This window comes from Mus musculus, chromosome 7, assembly GCF_000001635.26.
Source record: "Mus musculus strain C57BL/6J chromosome 7, GRCm38.p6 C57BL/6J".
NCBI lineage: Eukaryota > Metazoa > Chordata > Mammalia > Rodentia > Muridae > Mus > Mus musculus.
Genome location: NC_000073.6, coordinates 73,998,297 through 74,017,037, shown reverse-complemented (window position 1 = coordinate 74,017,037; position 18,741 = coordinate 73,998,297). Strand labels below are relative to the sequence as shown.

Below are 18,741 nucleotides of genomic sequence, written 5' to 3'. Positions count from 1 at the left end.
CACACTCTACACACACGAACAGTAGAAAGTGAAAATGTGTAGCTGAAGAAAGGCAAAGAGCAGGGAAGAGAGAGGCCAGGGTGGTTTCCTCTTGTTCCTTGGAGTGGTCCTATTAATCAGTTATAAGTAGGAGACACAGCTCCACTGTAGCTCACGCCCTTTGTCATAATCAGACATTGGCAAGTCTGCCTTCCTTCTGAAAAGAGGGCCACTAGAGGGCAGGAAATGACTTGGCTCTTGTTATCTCTAGCCTCTAGCATGGAACCTGGCACAAGATAACTGCTCAATAAACAGTGCTGAATGAATGAAGTGAATGGAGAAAAGCAAAACAAAATCTCACCAAGTACAACGCCTCCTACATGATGCATCAAGTCAGACAGAGAGAAAGGCACTTAGAAAATGTGGGCACAGGATGAACTAGACCACCTAATCGGTCACACTGATAGAAAGGTGTGGGTGTGTGGTGTGTGTGGTATGTGTGTGTGGTGTGTATGTGTGTGTGGTGTGTATGTGTGGTTTGTGTGGTATGTGTGTGTGTGTGTGTATGTGTGTGTGGTGTGTATGTGTGTGTGGTGTGTATGTGTGTGTGGTGTGTATGTGTGTGTGGTGTGTATGTGTGGTTTGTGTGGTATGTGTGTGTGTGTGTGTATGTGTGTGTATAGTGTGTATGTGTGGTTTGTGTGGTATGTGTGTATGTGGCAAGTGTGTGGTGTGTATATGTGTGGTGTGTATGTGTGGTGTATGTGTGTGTGGTGTGTATGTGTGTGTATGTGTGGTGTGTGTATATGGTGTGTGGTGTATATGTGTGTGTGTGGTGTGTGCTAGTGTCAGCACAACACACTGCACGACCACATTCTCAGCACAAAGATTTATTTGTCCCAGAAGAACAAAGGGCACAGAATAAGAGATAAAGACAGGAGATAGAAGATGAGGGAGAAGGGGAAGGGCTATTTGTCCCAGCCTCTGGATAGAGAGGAGACAGACGTGGCCCATAGCAAATGGTGGTTTATAAAGGTAAAGGGGAAAACCCCATGTTAGGATGAGGTGTCTAATTTTGATTGGGTATGTTAATTCTGGCAGCTAAAAAGAGGGCTTTTAATACCTAGACCTTGGTAGTCAGCCTCAGGAGGAAGGAATAAACCTTGGTGGTCAGTTTTAAGAATGTAACCTGATGTTTTTGGTTTGGTTTGGTTTGGTTTGGTTTTAGGTTTTTTGCAAGGTAAAGGGGATGGAAAGATCAAGGCCTGCCAGAACCACATTTGTTATGTTTGGCCAGCTGGAGACCCTTCAGTGTGTGTGTGTGTGTGTGTGTGTGTGTGTGTGTGTGTGTGTGTGTGTGTGTGTGGTTGTTGCAGTTGTTGATCATGTTCATGTGGAGTGTGTACAATGTATTATAATTGCACACACACATGCAGGTATGTGTGTACAGAGCCCAGAGGTTAATGTTGGCTGCCTTCCTCAGCAATGTTACATCTTATTTTTTGAGACAGTCTCTCACTGAACCTGGAGCTTGCCAATTCAGCTATACTGGCAGGCCAGCAAGCCCCAGGGACCTGCCTGTCTCTGCCCTGCCCTTGGGCACTGCAGTTAGAGATGCACATTACCCAGCTTTGAACTTGGTTCGAGAATTCCAAACTCAAGTCCTCATGCTTTCATGTGCACCAAGCCCTTGACAGACTGAGCCACCTCCTCAGCTCTGAGATGCCCTCTTTAGACATCTCCCTACTTGTACTGAAAAGAAAGAGTGACTTTCAACAAGGTGCTCAGCCTCTGAAAGTCACCCCCAAGGGGGAAAGTGTGCTACTCTTGGGTACTCCTTGAAAGGGAAGGAACTGATGTGCAAGGGTGGGGGGGGGGAAGCAATGAAACACCCTGGAAGGGGCGCATCCCTCCTCTGGGAAAAAGACAACTGCTGCTGGCACTCAGAGGAGACCCCTGAAGAACTTGTCCCCCACCTTACCACGCTGTTTCCGTATCCTGTCAGCAGGCAGGGCATAGAGGCTCTCCCTGCAGGTGAGAGCTTGTCCTGAATCACACCACTACCACCAGTACCACCACCAACAACAACAACAATAAAAATAAAAACAGCAACAAAACCCAGCAGGCCTCCTGCAGAGACCACTCCCTTTAGCCTGTTCCTCAATGAAGAAGTGTGGGGAGCTCCCTAGACCTTCACACCTTGGCCTGGGAGAGACACGGGAACTACACTAAGGGAACTACTAGCTCCTCCTTGGAGTTGTTCTGGAGGACAACCGACTGGGCATCTCTGTTTATCTACAGGTGCTTCCCAAACAGTAGGGCACTGCATTGACATTCTCAACGCCTCTGACAAGCAACCTCTAGGACCCTTCACTAACCAAAGGACGATCTGGCTTCTTCTGAAAAGTTACATCCAGTGTGTGTGTGTGTTGTAATCTAGTTCTAGTAAAACTTAATGAATGGGTTCTTCCCTCTTGACGCAGCAGGGCAAAAGGTAACGGTAAAGTGAGCTAAAAGGGTCTGAAGCAGGGAAATCGTTCGGTATGGGGTGGGGGGGAGGAGCATCTCCCTTTGTGGGAAGTGTATTTTTCTAGAAGGCCTTTTGATCATGATAGGACTCCAGGGGTTTATTGATTAGACCAGAAAAGAGCACGAGCTAAGGGGATGAAGCACGTACAGTACCAGCCACAATGTGGGTACTATGCCTGCTCTTGGAAGTAGAGCAGGTACTACGGGGATCCCTGGGTTCTAGCCATGACCTCAAACAACTCGAGAGTTCCATGCTCCCGGGCTTGGGTCTATAAATGGACAGAGATGACCGCCCATAGAGAAGGTGGTGTTGTGCAGGCTGAGCACCTCGCCCACCAATTGCCATGAACATCGCTGGTGAAGTTGGCCCCTCTTGCCCATTTCTTCTCCCCTCCTCTCTTCCACTTCCCCTTTCAATTCGTCAACTGCTGAAGCGTAGCCCAGAGGATACCGCCTCCTCGCAGCGCGCCGGAGACCGTCCCCAAGGTGCTAGTCTTTGTGTCGGGAAAACTTTGAGAGGAAGCGAGGGCGCTGGACAAAGAGCGAGCGACGCTAGGCGTTTGCCAAGCAGCCCCGGGTGCTCCGAGTTGTCTGGCTCAGCTCAGTCTCCGGGTCGCTTTCGATGGCCGGAGCCCAGCCTTCCTAGGCCGGGAGTGGCAAGCTCCCTGAGCCCTCTCGGGCAGGAAAAGCAAAGGCGGGTGGGTGGCCGCTAGAGTTAGTGGGAGGAGACCAGGCAAGGCGCGGAGCAAAGCTGTCAAACTGCGCCTGGAGCCCAGTGCGGGGCGGGGGGGAAAGGGGGGGGGGAGAAGGAGGGAGGGGAGGGGAGGGGCGGGCAGGAGCGGAGAGAGAGCGAGCGGGCTCGCCGCGCCAGAGCAACCCTTGTCTGTTGCTGCTGCTGTCGCCTTGGCCGCCGCCGGCCAGGACTCGCCCGGAGCGCAGGGTGTGTGCCCTGCTGCGCGTGGAGCGCGGAGGCTCCTTCAGCCCCAGCTCCTCGCCCCGGCCCGCGCGCGGGTCCCGGAGGGCACCGACCCCACCATGCAGCTGCAGTTCCGGAGCTGGATGCTGGCCGCGCTTACGCTGCTCGTGGTCTTCCTCATCTTCGCAGACATCTCAGAGATCGAAGAAGAAATCGGGTAAATAGCCTCCCTGAGCCCGTGCCCCATCCCCGGCGGGATCTCTTCTTCCCCTGGGCTCCTTACTCCCCATCCGCTTTGTGTGCGCCGCGCCCCCCTGTCGCTCAGCTGGAGGGATAGTGCCGGCGGTTTGGGCTGGGGGTGGCAGTGTCAGGGGCCCGGGACGCTTTAGGGAGTGGATGATGGGGGCGCGGCTGCCGAGGGGCGTCCCCGGGCGGGGTGCACGGGCAGCTGTAGCCGCGCGGCGTGGGGAAAGCGGACTCACCCACCCTGCTCCCTGTCCCCTAGTCCCTTCCCCCGGCGTGTGCGCGCGCGGTGTCGCCGGGGTCGAGGGAGGGCGCCGGGGAGTGTCTCGGGCGGGTAGAAGGACGGAGAGTGGAGGCAGGCAGGAGTTTCTTTGTCTCCGGCTCGGCCGTTTTCTCGCCTTGGCAAAGTGGGCAGGGGGCGCGCGGGGGATCTCTGAGCTGGGGGAGGGGAATCCCCTGGCGGGAGATGAGTGGGAAGGGCTCCGTACCGACTCCTGGGAAGGGGAATGTGCCCTGAACACACCGGTACGCACCCACGCCTCCCGCCGGCCAGCCCAGGATCCGGGCGTGGGGGGTAGCACCGCTAAAGGTGTGGCGCGCGGTGCTGGAGACCAGGGCTCTCCCCTGGCTTTGGGTGCTCTGACAACCCTGCGACGGCCCCAGGCAACCCCAGGTTGCTGAGCGCTCACAGCCGGCGCCAAGACCCGGGGAGGTTGTCGGAAAGTCTCCAACGCCGCCCGGTGGGCTTCGGGGTCCCCAGGAGCGCGCGATCTCAGCTTGTCCCTATCTCTTCAGAGGTAGGCGGGACCACACCTCCAGCTGTGCCTGGTTCGGGACTTCTTGGAATGAGCTGTCTAACTGAGCTGGGCTCATCAATCAGGGTGTCCCGTGGGCTGAAGCTGGCTCCCGATCCTACAGTCTTCTGCACGCGGAGCCCGACCCATGTCCGGAGCCTCCAAACCGTGGTGGAACATGTAGGAAGGCAGCAAGGCTCTGAGGTGGCCTTCAGTAAAAGGGTGAGGTCCCTGAGAGCACAGGAGGCGGATTTGATTCTCTGTGGGATTAGTGAGGAGCCAAGCTCAATCAAACAAGCGTCCTGTGCTGCGTGCGCCCCTCCTTTGTCCAACTTCGTTCGTAAGGATATAAGAACAGAGAATGGATGGGTCCTGCCTTCAGATCCCTCCAAAACAGAGAGAGTCCAGAATCCAAGATGCTGAGGCCCTAGGGACCCTAACCTAATAGCAGGTGCCTCTTCCTACCCTTTGCTTTCTCTCTCCCACTCACTGTCCCTTTCTGTAACCCCACAAACCATTCTATGGACTCCACTATGTTTCAAGAGTCCCTCTCTGCTTCATTCCTCTCGTCCTCGGTTTCCCCAAGAACTCCGAAAACTTTCACTTAATGTTCAGTTAATACACTCTGTGCCGCCAGCTTCTCGGCAGAGACAGAAACGAACTGCTTTCCCATAGCTTCTCTCCTGGTGTGTGGTCGGAACAGAAATTGGTGCAGTCACATTCTGAGATATGGACTAAAGCGCTCCCGGGTCACTAGATGACTTTGACAATGGGAAAAGGAAAGACCTTCAGATGCCTACTTCTTCTGGGGTGTGTGTGTGTGTGTGTGTGTGTGTGTGTGTGTGTGTGTGTGTGTGTGTGTGTGTGTATACATATGCTCCCACTTCCAGGAGCAGGCATCCCGGCTCATCAATTCGCTGAACTTTTTACTGAGTCTCTTCTATGTGCCAGGGACTTTTAATTTTTAAAATGTAATGAGAAGATCAGTTACACGTGGTGTCTCCCATTCCTGCCAAAGGCATCTTGAAGCCTTCACTTTCCACAGTCAAATTCTTCCAGCAGGCAGACAGAAGTTTCCAGAGGAGCATTTACATATAGAGTGTGTATTGAAAACTCAAGGCTCTTGTGCTGTGGCATACTGTGTTTTACCAGGGGATCCCTGAGTCTCCCCCATCCCCACCCCCATACCTGGACTGATCCTAGTAAGAAAACTGTCGACTAGCCCACCCTGACACCTTCTATAGCATCATCTCTGTAGACGCCTGTCTTTGGGGTGGACTTTAGCTTTGTCAATCAACACTTTCTCCTAGTTTGGTGGGGATCACCATGGACCTGCATTACCCAGGCCACGTGGTTGGTATCAATAGCCCAGTTCTGTTTGCAGTCAGCCCCACCTGTTTAATCTGGAGGGAAGGGGGCTCACTGCATTTACCATGCATGGAGAAGGAAGGAATAATGTGGGACAGAGTATGGGAATTGCACTAGCCCATCTTTCTGATAAGGAGTGTGGTTTTAACACTTATCCTTGGAGCCACCTAAAACGTTTGCTGTGGGTAAGTGACCTGGAATAGATTTGGGGGTGTCAAGAGGACTCTGTCTCCTTTGCCCTATGCTTCCTAGGAAGGCATGGGGTCCTACTCAAGACCACAATGCTTTTGTGTCACGCCTTGCTAACTGTGCTGGGGAAGATAGCAAGTTACCCACCAGAGAGAACCATGGCCCTATCTGGACAGGGGAGAACAGTGTGATCCTGAATTCTACTGGGCAGGCAAGAAAGACAGAGTCACTTTGGGGATAAGTTGTCCTGGGACTAAGAGATGAACAGTTTTTTTAAAAAGCAAATAAATCTCTCTCTCTCTCTCTCTCTCTCTCTCTCTCTCTCTCTCTCCCTCTGTGTGTGTGTGTGTGTGTGTGTGTGTGTGTGTGTGCACACACACACACACACACACACACAGCCTACAGATCTATTCTTCCAAAGCTTTCAATACTTTCTTAGAAAATGAGATTTTTGGGCCTGTGGGAGGCAGAGGCAGACGGATTTCTGAGTTCGAGGCCAGCCTGGTCTACAGAGTAAGTTCCAGGACAGCCAGGGTGAGATTTTTAGATTGGTGGCCTCAGTCGTCCTGACCTGCCCCAAGCATTAAATATCCTGTGGCCAAGGGTAGAGTTTCTGAGAGACATCTCCTTTTCTGAGTGGTTGTCTTCAGAGTTTCATTCTTGACATTCTTTTTTTGTTTTTGTTTTTGTTTTTGTTTTTTGAGACAGTATAGCCCTGGCTGCATTCTTGACACTCTTACCATTCATGTGGAATTGCATGAGAAGTGTAAAAAGACAGACTCTCTGCAAGGTGCCTGGCCCATTGAGTTCCCCCAGGAACCCAGGATCACAGTTGAGTTCTGAGTCAGATTGAATGGGGCTTTGGTGAAAGAAATGCATTACCTACCCCGTGCACGGTCCCGGGTTTTGCAGTCAGTTGGCTCATGTTGTATCAGGCATGTTCATCCTTTAGATAATGTGACACGATGTTATCATTTACAAAGTTCACAGTATGTAGTCTTAGTACAAAAAAAAAAGCAAAGAAAACCGTATAGTGTTTTAAATACATTTGCAATTTTATGTTCGACTACTTTCATAGCTCTTTTGGTGTGTATGGGGCCTGCAGGCTGCAGCTTTGCTATACCTGCTAGGTAAACTGAGTTACTCTGCTTCTCTCCTGGGGTTTAGGCTTGAGTGTAACCCTTATGAAGGAGTAGGATTCACGGTTCTCATGTGTGCTACATTGCCCTCACAATTGGCCTACAGAAGTCATTCAAGAGGCACAAATTTTCCCAGTCTAGCACAGGTTAGGCACACAGCATCCTTGGGTAAGGTGCCTCAAAGGGCTCCTCCTCTGAAAACAGCCCCCTCTGTTATCAGTTGTGCTTGGTTTAATGTAATATCAAATATTTAAGTCATATTCTGGTTGCTTCCATGCAAGGCAGGCTTATGCCAGTTGTCATCTAATACCCCAGACACCAGATGAGCCATTATAATTAAGAGAGTTACCCAACTCTGTCTGAAGACAGATGAGTAGTTGGTGATCCTAACAATGCCTGTTGTGGCACTAAGTGGGGACGGTAATGATGACTCGCATGAACTGCAAGCTTTCTGAAGTTAGCCAAGACATTAACAGATTCTATCCTTGTGGTAGCCCAAGGGCAAGCAACCAGTGGCACCAAGAACTACTGTTCATTGAGCTCTGTGTACCTGGCCCATGCTGACTATCTCGAAGCACCTGTTCACTGACTCATCACCCTCCCCGTCTTCAATGGGTACAGCTGCTACCCCTAGTTTATCAGTCATGAAACCAAAGCTGTGACTTAATTTGCTAGTAATGAAGTACAAGGTCTCCATAGGCCAAAGGTCAGGCAGGCTGTGAACTAAATCTTCTGGAGGCTATGGCCCTGTCATTCTCCTGCAAACTAGATTCCTATGGCAACGGAGCCAGACGTCTCTAATTACACCCAGGTACCCAGAGCAGGGGAGATTGTGAAGATGTTTAACAACCGATCCATCTCTGGCATGGGTGCCTTAGAATGAATATCAGACTGGTCAGAATTGATACCATCTAGTAGGTTATACCAGGGTCCTATCACCCTATTAAATGTCAAATTCTGTCTGGGAAAGTGGCAGAGGAGAAGGGGATAGCTCTGCCCATCACTGTGACCAGATGCATGAGCAGCCAGTGACTCCTGCCACCCAGGGAAGGCCAGGTGAAATATACTTTTGAGAGGAGCCTTGAGTGAATGCTAGATAGAGATCACGGCCCTGGGCAGTTACACCTTGTACTCTGTGAGAAAAGTCTGTGTTTATTCAAGGTGGTCCTTTTGTTGGGGGAGGGGTTTGGTTGTTTTGGTTTTTTTTTTTTTTTCCCCTTCCATTCCAGTATAGTTTACCCAAGCGTAAACACAATTAAAAGATAAAATAGAAGAGAAAGACAGTCTGGTTTTAACTCCCTTGCTCCTAGTCCTTGATGCCAACTGTTCCAGTGTCAAATTTAAATTGTAAATAGATATCCATCTTGGAAACCAATTCAGTGAGTGCAGCCTCTTTCCCCTTGTAGTACAGAGTTGCTAGGCTTCAAAAATTGTTTGGATTTTACAGACTGGGAATGGTGAAAATGAAAATTATAAATACTTGCCCCAAAGTGGGACTCTAGACAGACACTGACTTCTTTAAGCAGAGAATGAACATCCATGGCTATAACCTAGCTATGGCCTCTTGGGTTAATCTTCCTGTGGCTTCTACCTGTTCCATCAATATGACTCACAGCTTTCTAGATTATTCTATAATGGCCCATCTCTATGCCTTTGCACTTGTCAATCCTCCTATCTGGGACTCCTGATATACATAGACCTTTCTGTTCTTCTTGCTCCCTTCCCAGGCCCCTGTCTTCTCACTACTCCACCACCACCTACCTCCCTTGCATCACCTTCCCAGCCGCCCCACCCACTCTCCCTCTTTCTTAGCTGTTCATCCAGTGTACAGCTTGAGTATCGCATCATGTCAGCATCTTATGGAGACAGAACTCACGATTATGTTTTATTTCTTCTCTGTCCCCAGCTCCTTGTGAGAAATACATGGTCCAGAAGTGCTCAGCCTTTTGACATTGCAAAATGAAGTAGCCACCTACAAGCTCACCCTCAAGAACCCCTTAATCAAGTTACCAAAACAAATCTTTTTTTTTTTAAGTCACAATGTTTCAAGTTAGTGTGCTAGTTTATAGTGAACTGCATTCATAGCTACCCTGGGAAGCATATGGCCCAGGGCCCCAGGATGGAAATGCCTGGTAGATAATGAAGCCCATAAAGGTTTTTGTTTTGTTTGGGGATTTTTTTTTTTTTATTGAATGAACAAACTCAGGTTTAGGAACTAGCAACTGGATCCTAGTCTCTATGTCTCAAAAGATCCCCACTGTTCAGCTGACAGTTAAACACCTCCACTCGGTGAGAAAGCTGTCCCGTGCAGCATGAATGGAAGGACACTGAAAGGGACATCTTTAAGACATGGCCCACATAGGAACACAAGGTCCCACCCCTGTATCCTATCTCCAAATGTTCTTTAGGGGACATTTTCAAATGGGTGTTTTATTTTTAAAACACTGTCAAGCCAGAGGCTCTGATGACCACTCAAGGCTGTGGATGCTGCATGGATCTAGATAGGCTCAAGAGGATCAGATCTCACAGCTGCCTGCAGCAAAACTGAGTTAGACAGGCAGATGGCGGGATAGCAGGAACTCCACAGCCCAGTGAGCTGACGGCTGTCTCCTGCTGGTGGGAGGGGACAAGTCCCTCCCTAAAGGTCTGCCAGAGTGACATCCCCAGTGACTGTCTGCCTGACAGTCTGGGTCTTGCTTGCTATCTCTGTGGTGCTGCTCTCATCCTTAAGTGTTGAGATTAGTCACTCTCCTAGGTGGCAGCTGGACTGGTTTTAAATTCTCCCCAGTTGCCCACAATTCATCACCCAGCCAGGAGACTGCCCAGTGTCCTGATGGGACCTGTTTGTCCCTGAATTTGCTCAGCTTCAGCTGTCACCTACTTCACAGTAGTGTGGGGAGAGTGGCTTCAACCAGGGAGAGCGTGTCTGCACTACACGCGGGCAGCTGTGTTCCTCCTGGCACACGTGCGAGCACTTGGGGGAGCTGATTTGTTTCCCTGGAAAATCCTGCATCATGCCTTGCTTGCTGTGTGAGTAGTAAATCTGCATTGCAAGAGGGAGGCTCGCTGCTCTGTCAAGGGGATTTCCCAGGCGCTTTCTTGCTATTGTCTGAGGAACCCGGGATTCTGCTCTGCTCTCCAGCCCCCCTTCAAGCTTCAAGGATGCAATTCCTGCCCCTTCAGCATCTCAATCCACAGTTTGGAGATCCAGGTGATCCCTCTGACCAGTGGTCCCCAAATGCTGATGTGCAGAAAGGACAAAGGATGCAAAAGGGAAAAACAAAGAAGAAAGGAAAGGCTACAATGTAGCCAGATCATTAGGCAGTTTCCAGTCCCAGCTGTCATTGCCTCTGAGCTACAGTATCCTGAGGTGCTGTTTTCTTTTCCTTTTGGTTACTATGACCATGCTTTTAAAAGTCTTTGTAGTTGGCCCAATAATCCTTTTCTTTGACCAAACAGGTTGAGAACCAATGCCTGCCAACCCCAAGTTTTTTATTTGCTTGCTTTTATTTTGTTGTTGTTTTTTTTTTTTAATGTTACCAGCTTTTAAGATTTTTATATGCTGGGATCCAGGTCCTAAAAGATCCATGCCGGGGACCACACTGGAAGACACATCCTCCCTCCGCACACAGTTCTTTTCTCCAGGAGGAAGGCACCAACAGACAATAACACCATAGTCATTTTATGGGTGTTAGATCTCAAATAACGCCTCTAAGACTCACAAGCAATATGATAAGGTTGATGTCATTATTACCCCTATTGTACAGGTGGGGAAACTGAAGTACAAAGCCATCAAATAATTCATCCAGAGTCACATAGCTAGAGAAGTGCCTACGTGAGTACCTCCGTTCCAGATGACAGGAACTATCCAAAAATGCATGAAGCAGCCTCCAGTAAGGAAACAGGCATGCTGTAATCTCCAAGGGAGAAAGAAGTCCCTGAAACGCCTAGGTCTATGACAGAGGACAGTACAGACTCAGCAAGCCTGGGGAAGGCCTTCAGGGACAGTGTGCTGGAGCCCAAGATGTAGTAGGCCATGACAGCTGGAAAGATCCAAGCAGAATGGGGGGGGGGTCAGCTTTAAAAGGCCACTGCCTTTGCCTCCCCTCCAACAACCTTCTGTCTCGAGCCATCAGAATGGCTCTGGAAAATGGTGCCTGTTAGAGGTCGGGGAAACTGAGTCACTGAGGGAAGAGGGAATGATAGACATGAGAAGAGGAGTTTTCTTCTGAAGAGGAACAGAAGGGCTCATGCTGTCAACTGCCCCTGGTCAGTGAAGCCTAGTAAGGAAAGATGTGCATCTGGGAAAGAATGCACTCAGCAGGGAGATGCCTAATCCCAGGGCCCCACACCTTCTCTAAGAGCTCTAGCCAAGCCTCAATAAGTACTCCAACTGTGGTCTTTGCCCATCTGTGGATAAGCAATAAAGGCTCACAGAGGTCCCAGGACTTTCTGTGACCACACAGCAAGAGGATCTGCCTTTACCTGGCCCCCAGCTCCAGCCCCAGATCCAGCCCCCACCCACTGCTCCTCGCTACCTTTTGCTACTGACGTTTTTATACCCTCTACTCTGGCACTCTACACTCAGTTGCATTTTCTGTGTCACGCTGCAGGTTGGTAAAAGGATACTGGAAACTTCTGAGTCTGTAGGAGGGACTCACTGTTCATCTGTAGTCTCCTTGCACTGGGGTGACATCGCTGAGGTCTGGCATTTCAGCAGATGCAGAGGAAAGGGCAGACATACTGGGACTCTGCCCAGTAAGATCCAAGCGTGTGCTGTTAGTTTTTCTGTATCTCTAGTTTCTAGGCTAAGTGTGTTGGCCTCTCTCAGGGGAGCGATACCTAGGGTAACTCGCACCTTCTTTCATGGTATGTGCCAGGACAGTGTAAATAATAGAGAAGAGGCAAATGGTGTCTGGAGACAGTAAGCTTGACGGGGCAGGTGACTTTGGCTTGCTGTTTCTATAGGTCACAAACTATATTCCTAGAACTTGACTTCAAGTAAACCATGCAAAGTATCCAAATCGAAAAGTGTCCTAATCGAAATGTTTATCTATGAGAATCAAAAAGAAAGGTGAGAGGCACTCCAGGGCTGTCCTGTCTGTGTGTGGACATGCTTACAGAAGGCCTCCCACAAAGACCCTGAATGCCTGTGGAAACAGCCATGACTTTCAGCACTTTCCACAGCCTACCCATGCTGCCTTCTGTGGCTCTGACCCCACAGAGTGAGGACGTAGGGCTTCATACAAATCTCTTCCAGATGCCACTCAGAGCCTTACTTCTGCAGTGTTCTCATGGGGGCAGTGCTCACTGCCCATGATGCAGGAAGTCCGCCTCCACCTCTGTACCAGTCAGGAGCTACCATTGGGCAGTGGGGATGCTTTGCTGCAGCGAAACACTTATTAACTGTGTGTCCTCAAGTCAATGCCCCCACTTTTCTGAACCTCGATCCCCTAAGGCACAGTCTTCTCCTGATTGTGCAAAGTGCAAATGACAGAATATGAAATGCTGTGGCCACTATAGAAAGCAATAGGACTGCCCCCCCCAACCCTAATAGAGATTCCATGCCATCTAATCTAGCAGTCTTACTGGTGGGTATACACTTTAAAAAATGGAGGGGCTGGAGAAATGACTCAGTGTTTAAGAGCACTGGCTGCTCTCCCAGAGGACCAGGGTTCGAGTCCCAGCACCCACATGGCAGCTCACAGCTATCTTCAAGTCCAGGTCTAGAGAATACAACTCCCTCTTTTGGCCTCTATGGGTAAACACACATGTCATACACAGGCATCTATGCAAGCAAAGCATGCATACACATAAAAGAAAAATAAGCAAAATCACCAAAAAGTTTATAAAATTGAAAGCAGAGACTGAAACAGATTGTCGTGCAATAATTCATAGAACCATCATTACAATATCCACTGACAGATAAGTGATGACATATATAAAGAAATACTATTCAGCTTCAACAATGAAGAAACTTCTGACACATGCGCTGTCCGACATAGGTGAACTTTGATGCCATTAAACTCAAAATAACACCGTCACTCACACACACACACACACACACAAAAAAAAAGCAGCCACTGCTTGATTCCTCGAAAAGGAGCCTCCTCAAACCAGCCAGATTCGCAGTAGAATGGTGGTGGCCACCGCCAGTGGGAAGAGAATAAAGAGTTACTATTTAATTAGTATAAATTTTCCCTTTTGCAAGATGAAAAGGGTTCTATAGAGGGATAGTGACGAAGATTGCACAGCAATCAGAAATGTACTTAACGCCACTGAATAGAATAGTTAAACAAGTTTAAAATGGTAGATGTTGCACGTGTTGTACTACAAATTTTGAAAACACACACACACACAAAGGAAAGGCTGCTGGGGGGGGGGTGCTGGGGCACGTTGGTTTATTTTAAGAGCGTGGTGCGGTTTTAACAAAGCAATATCAATGAGATGGTTATTTCGCTTAGAAAATGATATGGCGCCAAGAAGCATGGGAGGGAGGGGGAGCGGCAGAGGCATGGGATTGGAAAATGCACTCCATGGAGTATCATGAGTGTGTCTGGATAGACTTGCTGGATGTGGCCCAATTCCCTAACACCTGGATTTGGGACTATGAGATGTACAAGCCCACACTTTTCTGTGTGAACATTGATGTAAATCCTTTCTGGCCTGCCTGCCTGTTTAATTCAGTGGAGAAGTCCCTAGGGTCCCATAAACACATAAGGAGGAAGGAGAAGGCTCCTTAGACCCCTTCCAACCAACACCCTGCCCAGCTTCCTGCTCCCACTTGCTCTTCTGCAGCAGGCTAGTCTTGAAATTGCCCTTTTTCTCCTCAAGAATGAACTTGACAAGACCCTCAAACCTCTGATCATCTGATTTGGCAACTGAAAGACTAAGAAATGTGGGGTCCCATGGTCCCTTACCTGTCAGGCTCACACTACGCAGTACCTGCAAGAAAGTGGGAAGATGAGTTAATATGGCATTCTGCGAGGCATGAAGTCTACAAAGTCATTCTGAAGCTTGAAAGAGCATCAGAATTACTTCAAAGGCTTGCCCAAAGCAGATCGCTGAGCCCCACCCCAGAGACCCTAAGGCTTGAGAATTTGCATCTTAGACAAGTTCCAGGATATCCTATCACTTCTGGGCCGTCTGAGGGTCAGGAATTGAGAGACACTGGGCTAGGGCCTTTTTATTCAACGTATGGTCCTTAAACCAGCAACTCCAGGCATCATCTGGCGGTCTAGCAGGCATGCTGAATCTCAGGCCAGCTTATAATAAGGCCCAAGCAATGTGCATACACACCCCACTGGTGGGAACATAGTCACGCCCCACGATATGATGTTTTGCTCAATCCCAAACTACATATGCCAAAGTGGCTCCCTGAGATTATAGCGGAGCTGAAACATAATGTGCCTTTCCTATGTTTGGATTAAAAAAACATGTGTACCATTTTGTTGCCTATAGTAAGTGCACTGTACAGAAACACGTGCTTGGCCCTAGGAGCAATAGAACATATAGCACATAGTGAGCAGATAGAAGGCTGCACCGTCCATGTCTGAATAACACTTGGTAGCACTTACACAACATCACTTAAGGATGCATTTCTGCAGATGTCCCTGTCACTAAAAGATACACGAGGGTAACTGCTTTCTTTCTCTGCCTTCTGAGGTGACCCTGGCCCTACTCACCAGGGAGAATTTGCCTATGTGTTTCCACTGCCCATCACGGAATTGTCCTAGAGTGAATGTTTTAAAGAAATGTTAATGAATGTTAAAATGTTAATGCAAAATGTTAATTAAAATGAATCTTTAAAAAAAAGTAATTCATTACAGACACAAGCAGGGATGCCCTTGTGTATTGTGAAGAGCTCTTTATGTAGTCCACACATTTATTATAAAGACACTGCAAGACATACTGGAGAGATGGCTCAGTGGGACAACTGCTTATCACACAAGCTCGAGGAACTGGGTTTGAATCCCCAGGACCCATGTGAAGCCAGCTACACTAGCACACATCTCTAATCCAAGTGCTGCTACAGACAGATGGGTGGCAAAGATAAGAGAATTTCCAGAAACTCGTAGGCCATGAGTATGTATTGGCAAATAACAACAGCAGCAACAACAAACCCAGCTCAAATAAGATTGGTGGTGAAGGCAGATGGACAAGGTTATCTTCTGACCTCTATGAGTATGCTATAGTGAACGAACACACACACACACACACACACACACACACACCCTGCAAGAGAAATCTAATGGACAGGCAACTGAAAGCTAAGAACAATAATTGCTTTATAAAGACAGAAAAGGGACTTGAAATGTTTCAGAGTCTAGCTGGCCATGTTCCTGGGCCATGAGGTAAAGCCACAAGGAATCTTCACCAAAGGCTGACCTGCCTTAGGAGTCTAAAGAGGCTCCAGTGTGTCCAGACACAACCTTGATCATAAGCCTTCAGTACCAGATGGAAATTTCTGGAGGAGCTGGCCAGCAAAGCACACCTCAGCTTCACTGAGGCCTTTTGCGCGCTGGTTGGCTGTGATCATTCAAATAGCAAATGGCCTTGCTTCACAGTTGGCGCGTGCAGTAACAGCCGCCTCCCCCCAGCCCTCAGGTCTGGAGTTTCCTCAGCAGATCTGGTGGCCGGCCCAGCCTGTAGTCTAATCCCAAGCACCACTGTCTGGAATGGAGAGGGGTGGGCTCTAGGGGTGATGGATGCTAAATATAGGGGAGCCTTTTAAAACCCATCTGCTCTTCCTGATAAAGCGAGCCCCTGAGCAGGACGGTAGCCAACAATCTAATTGTATTTATTCTCACTATTACCTTCTATTTAGGGCAAGGGATATTGCTATTCTATTTATGGCCGCAATATAAAGATGTCTTTTGTGATAAATTCGTTTAAGTTTTTAAGTGAGTCAATTTGAAGACAAGTGTTAAGTCAATAAAGCTGAGTTAGCAAAATACATGAGAGTAGACTCGGAAAGCTTGAGGTCTGGGTATGACATGCCAGTCTGGTTTCTTTCCCCGTGGCATTTTCTACCCCAAAGGTAGCAAAGCCAAAACAATTCCTTGAGGAACTTCTATAAAGAGTGAGTTAATACTCCAGAAAGATCCCTTGTTACAGAAATGACTCATTCAGTGGACTTTGAAAATTGCCTAGTACCCAATGGAAGACTCTTCCAAGGAAACACTCATGCAGGTGATTTAAATGGTGTGTGTGTGTGTGTGTGTGTGTGTGTGTGTGTGTGTGTGTGTCCATCACAAGAGGAAGGTTAAGATGAGTTAGGTTCAAGAGGACTTCCCTCTCTCTGCAATACTACAAGGCCAACACCAGCTCACATTCTTCTTTAATGCTCTGCCTCTCTTGGGTACTACTTTGTATTTGTCATGCAGTGTCTTCCATAGTTGGTGCACATGAGCTCACCAAGAGATAGGAGCCTTTCAGATTTGTGCTAGGCTGGGCATCCAGCTCCTTACCCAGTGCCTGCTAGAGAATATGTGCTCGTTTGAGAATAAGGAAAGAATGGGGAAGGGAGAGAAAGCCTGGTGAGGGAGCTCATTCCTTGAGGAAGCCCAGAAAGCCTGTCACACACATTCTGAGTTCCCGTAAGTACCTCTTTCTGTTGCCAGTGAAGAAGAAATCTGCAAGGTATCATATGGAGCATTGCCATCATCTGATCTAAAACCTACTGTTACTATTTGAACATGAGGTGCTCCCCCACCACCACCAACAAGCTCATGTGTTAATAACATGGTCTTCAGCTGGTAACTCTATTTGGGAAGGTATCAGAAACTGTAGGAGATAAAAATCTACCTGGAGAAAATAGACCATTGGGAGGATACCATCGATAGCTCTACCGAGGACCCAGTCCTTTCCCCACTCTCTGCTTCCTGTCCACCCTGAAGTGAAGAAGCGTTCTATGCGCTCCCACTGCTGTGATGGTCTGCACAGACACCTGGGCTAAAGCGATGGACTGAACCATCTGAGAGTGTGAGCAAAATAAATCTTTTCTTCTTTGTTTCCATTAGGACAAAGCTAATACATATGTTGAATTGTGTCTTGTTAATACATCGAATCCACCCAATTTCATGAAGAAAGAGCAGCCTAGAGTTGAAGTTAGTATTCCTAACTGACTGCTTCATGGTTTCACACAGGCATCCTATACAGAAACCAGAAGATTGGAGGGATGTGGCCAGAATAGGGAATCAGGCGAGCTGGCTTCTGGCAGGCTAAGATCCAGCTGATAACAAGAAGATTGACAGAGGTCCACAACCTCCTCAATCTTGAAGCACAGAAGAGGGTTTTTAAATCAATGCTGGCTAGGCTGGCTTAATGGTATCTAATCTTACCTTTTGAAACACAGATATTTGGGAGTTGAAATCCACTGAGATAAAGTAAAATAATGCGTGTTGGGTTTTAGATTTTTTTTTTAGACTTCATCAAAGTCACATTGTGCAGTGTTGTTTTTATTTTCTTAGAAGCAGGCAGAGATTAGCCTCACTCCGTCTGCGTGAGGGGTGGTCTATTTTTATTCTCGTTCTTTTTTATTCTTTCATCTCCCATTAGATCATTTTTCCACCAGGAAAAGAATCCATTTCTGTGCTAGCTCATCTCTGTGTACCCAGCACAGGGCTCTGTAAATGTTCAGTGACTATTTCTCAAAAGCAGTAGCTCAGAGAAACCAGTGAAGAATGTACCACAAGTCTGTCTTCCCAGGGGAAAAACAATCTATTTCTGATCAGGTGTGCACACAGCAGCCTAACAGGACACTCATGGTATTCCTATAGGGAAGTGTCAGGTCATCTCCCGGTACCTGATTTCTTTGACAGTTCCATACATAAGCTTTGTGGCTTCATTGAGCCACTGGCTATGTCTGTCTTGTGCACATGACCCATTACACCAGGTACTTATAGCTGCGAGTGGCATGCAGAGATGGACAGAGCCCAGATGAGGGGCTCAAGGAAATTGTGGTCCAGTTGGGCAGAGTTCTTGTGTGATATTGAGACAAGTGTCTGGAGGGGAGCCTTCGGAGATCTGGATCTGGCTGTAGATGTACAGCCTATCTCAATGGCAGGTCCCTGCTTCTCAGGGTCTAAGTTTCCCTATCTGTAAAACATAGATTAGATACTGCCATGGGTCTTCCCTTGTTCTGGATTCTCACAACTGGGTGACTACAACAGAGACGAGCTTTCCCTGGGAGAGAATTTAGACTCACTGGAGGGAGCTAGACCCTTCGTTGTGCTTCTACATGTCCTCTGGGATGGCACGGTAAACAGATTCTAATCTATTTTCACCTCCTATCTGCTCTACAGAGAACCTAGAGAGTAGAGGGGTTGGCACACAAAAATAAAAAGAATATTGAACTGGCTAAGTATCTGTGCCATGCCAACTATTGCATGTGACACTTTCTCCTGTCAAAGAAAGGTCTTCAAAGATTCATAATCACTTTGCATCCTCTGCACCAATCAGTATCACTGGAGAAAACATTAAATCACACTCTGAGCAGCGTTCTTGATAATAATGGTCAACATACCCCATTTCTGCAAAGTTCTTGACTGTGCATAGCTGGACGCAGAAAAGTTCCCACTAG

At 48.2% G+C, this 18,741-nt stretch overlaps 1 protein-coding gene across 2 annotated transcripts in view; it reads left to right on the top strand.

Annotated features, from left to right (window-relative positions):
• The first annotated feature begins 3,310 nt into the window (after positions 1-3,310).
• Positions 3,311-18,741, top strand: part of St8sia2 (ST8 alpha-N-acetyl-neuraminide alpha-2,8-sialyltransferase 2) — a 74,609-nt gene continuing 59,178 nt past the window's right edge. The window contains exon 1 of one of the 2 annotated variants that reach the window (XM_006540731.2): positions 3,311-3,641. In XM_006540731.2, the coding sequence (XP_006540794.1) occupies positions 3,544-3,641 (98 nt within the window). In that variant the 5' untranslated portion in view covers positions 3,311-3,543. The remainder of the gene's footprint in view (positions 3,642-18,741) is intronic. The other variant, NM_009181.2, reaches the window with a different exon arrangement.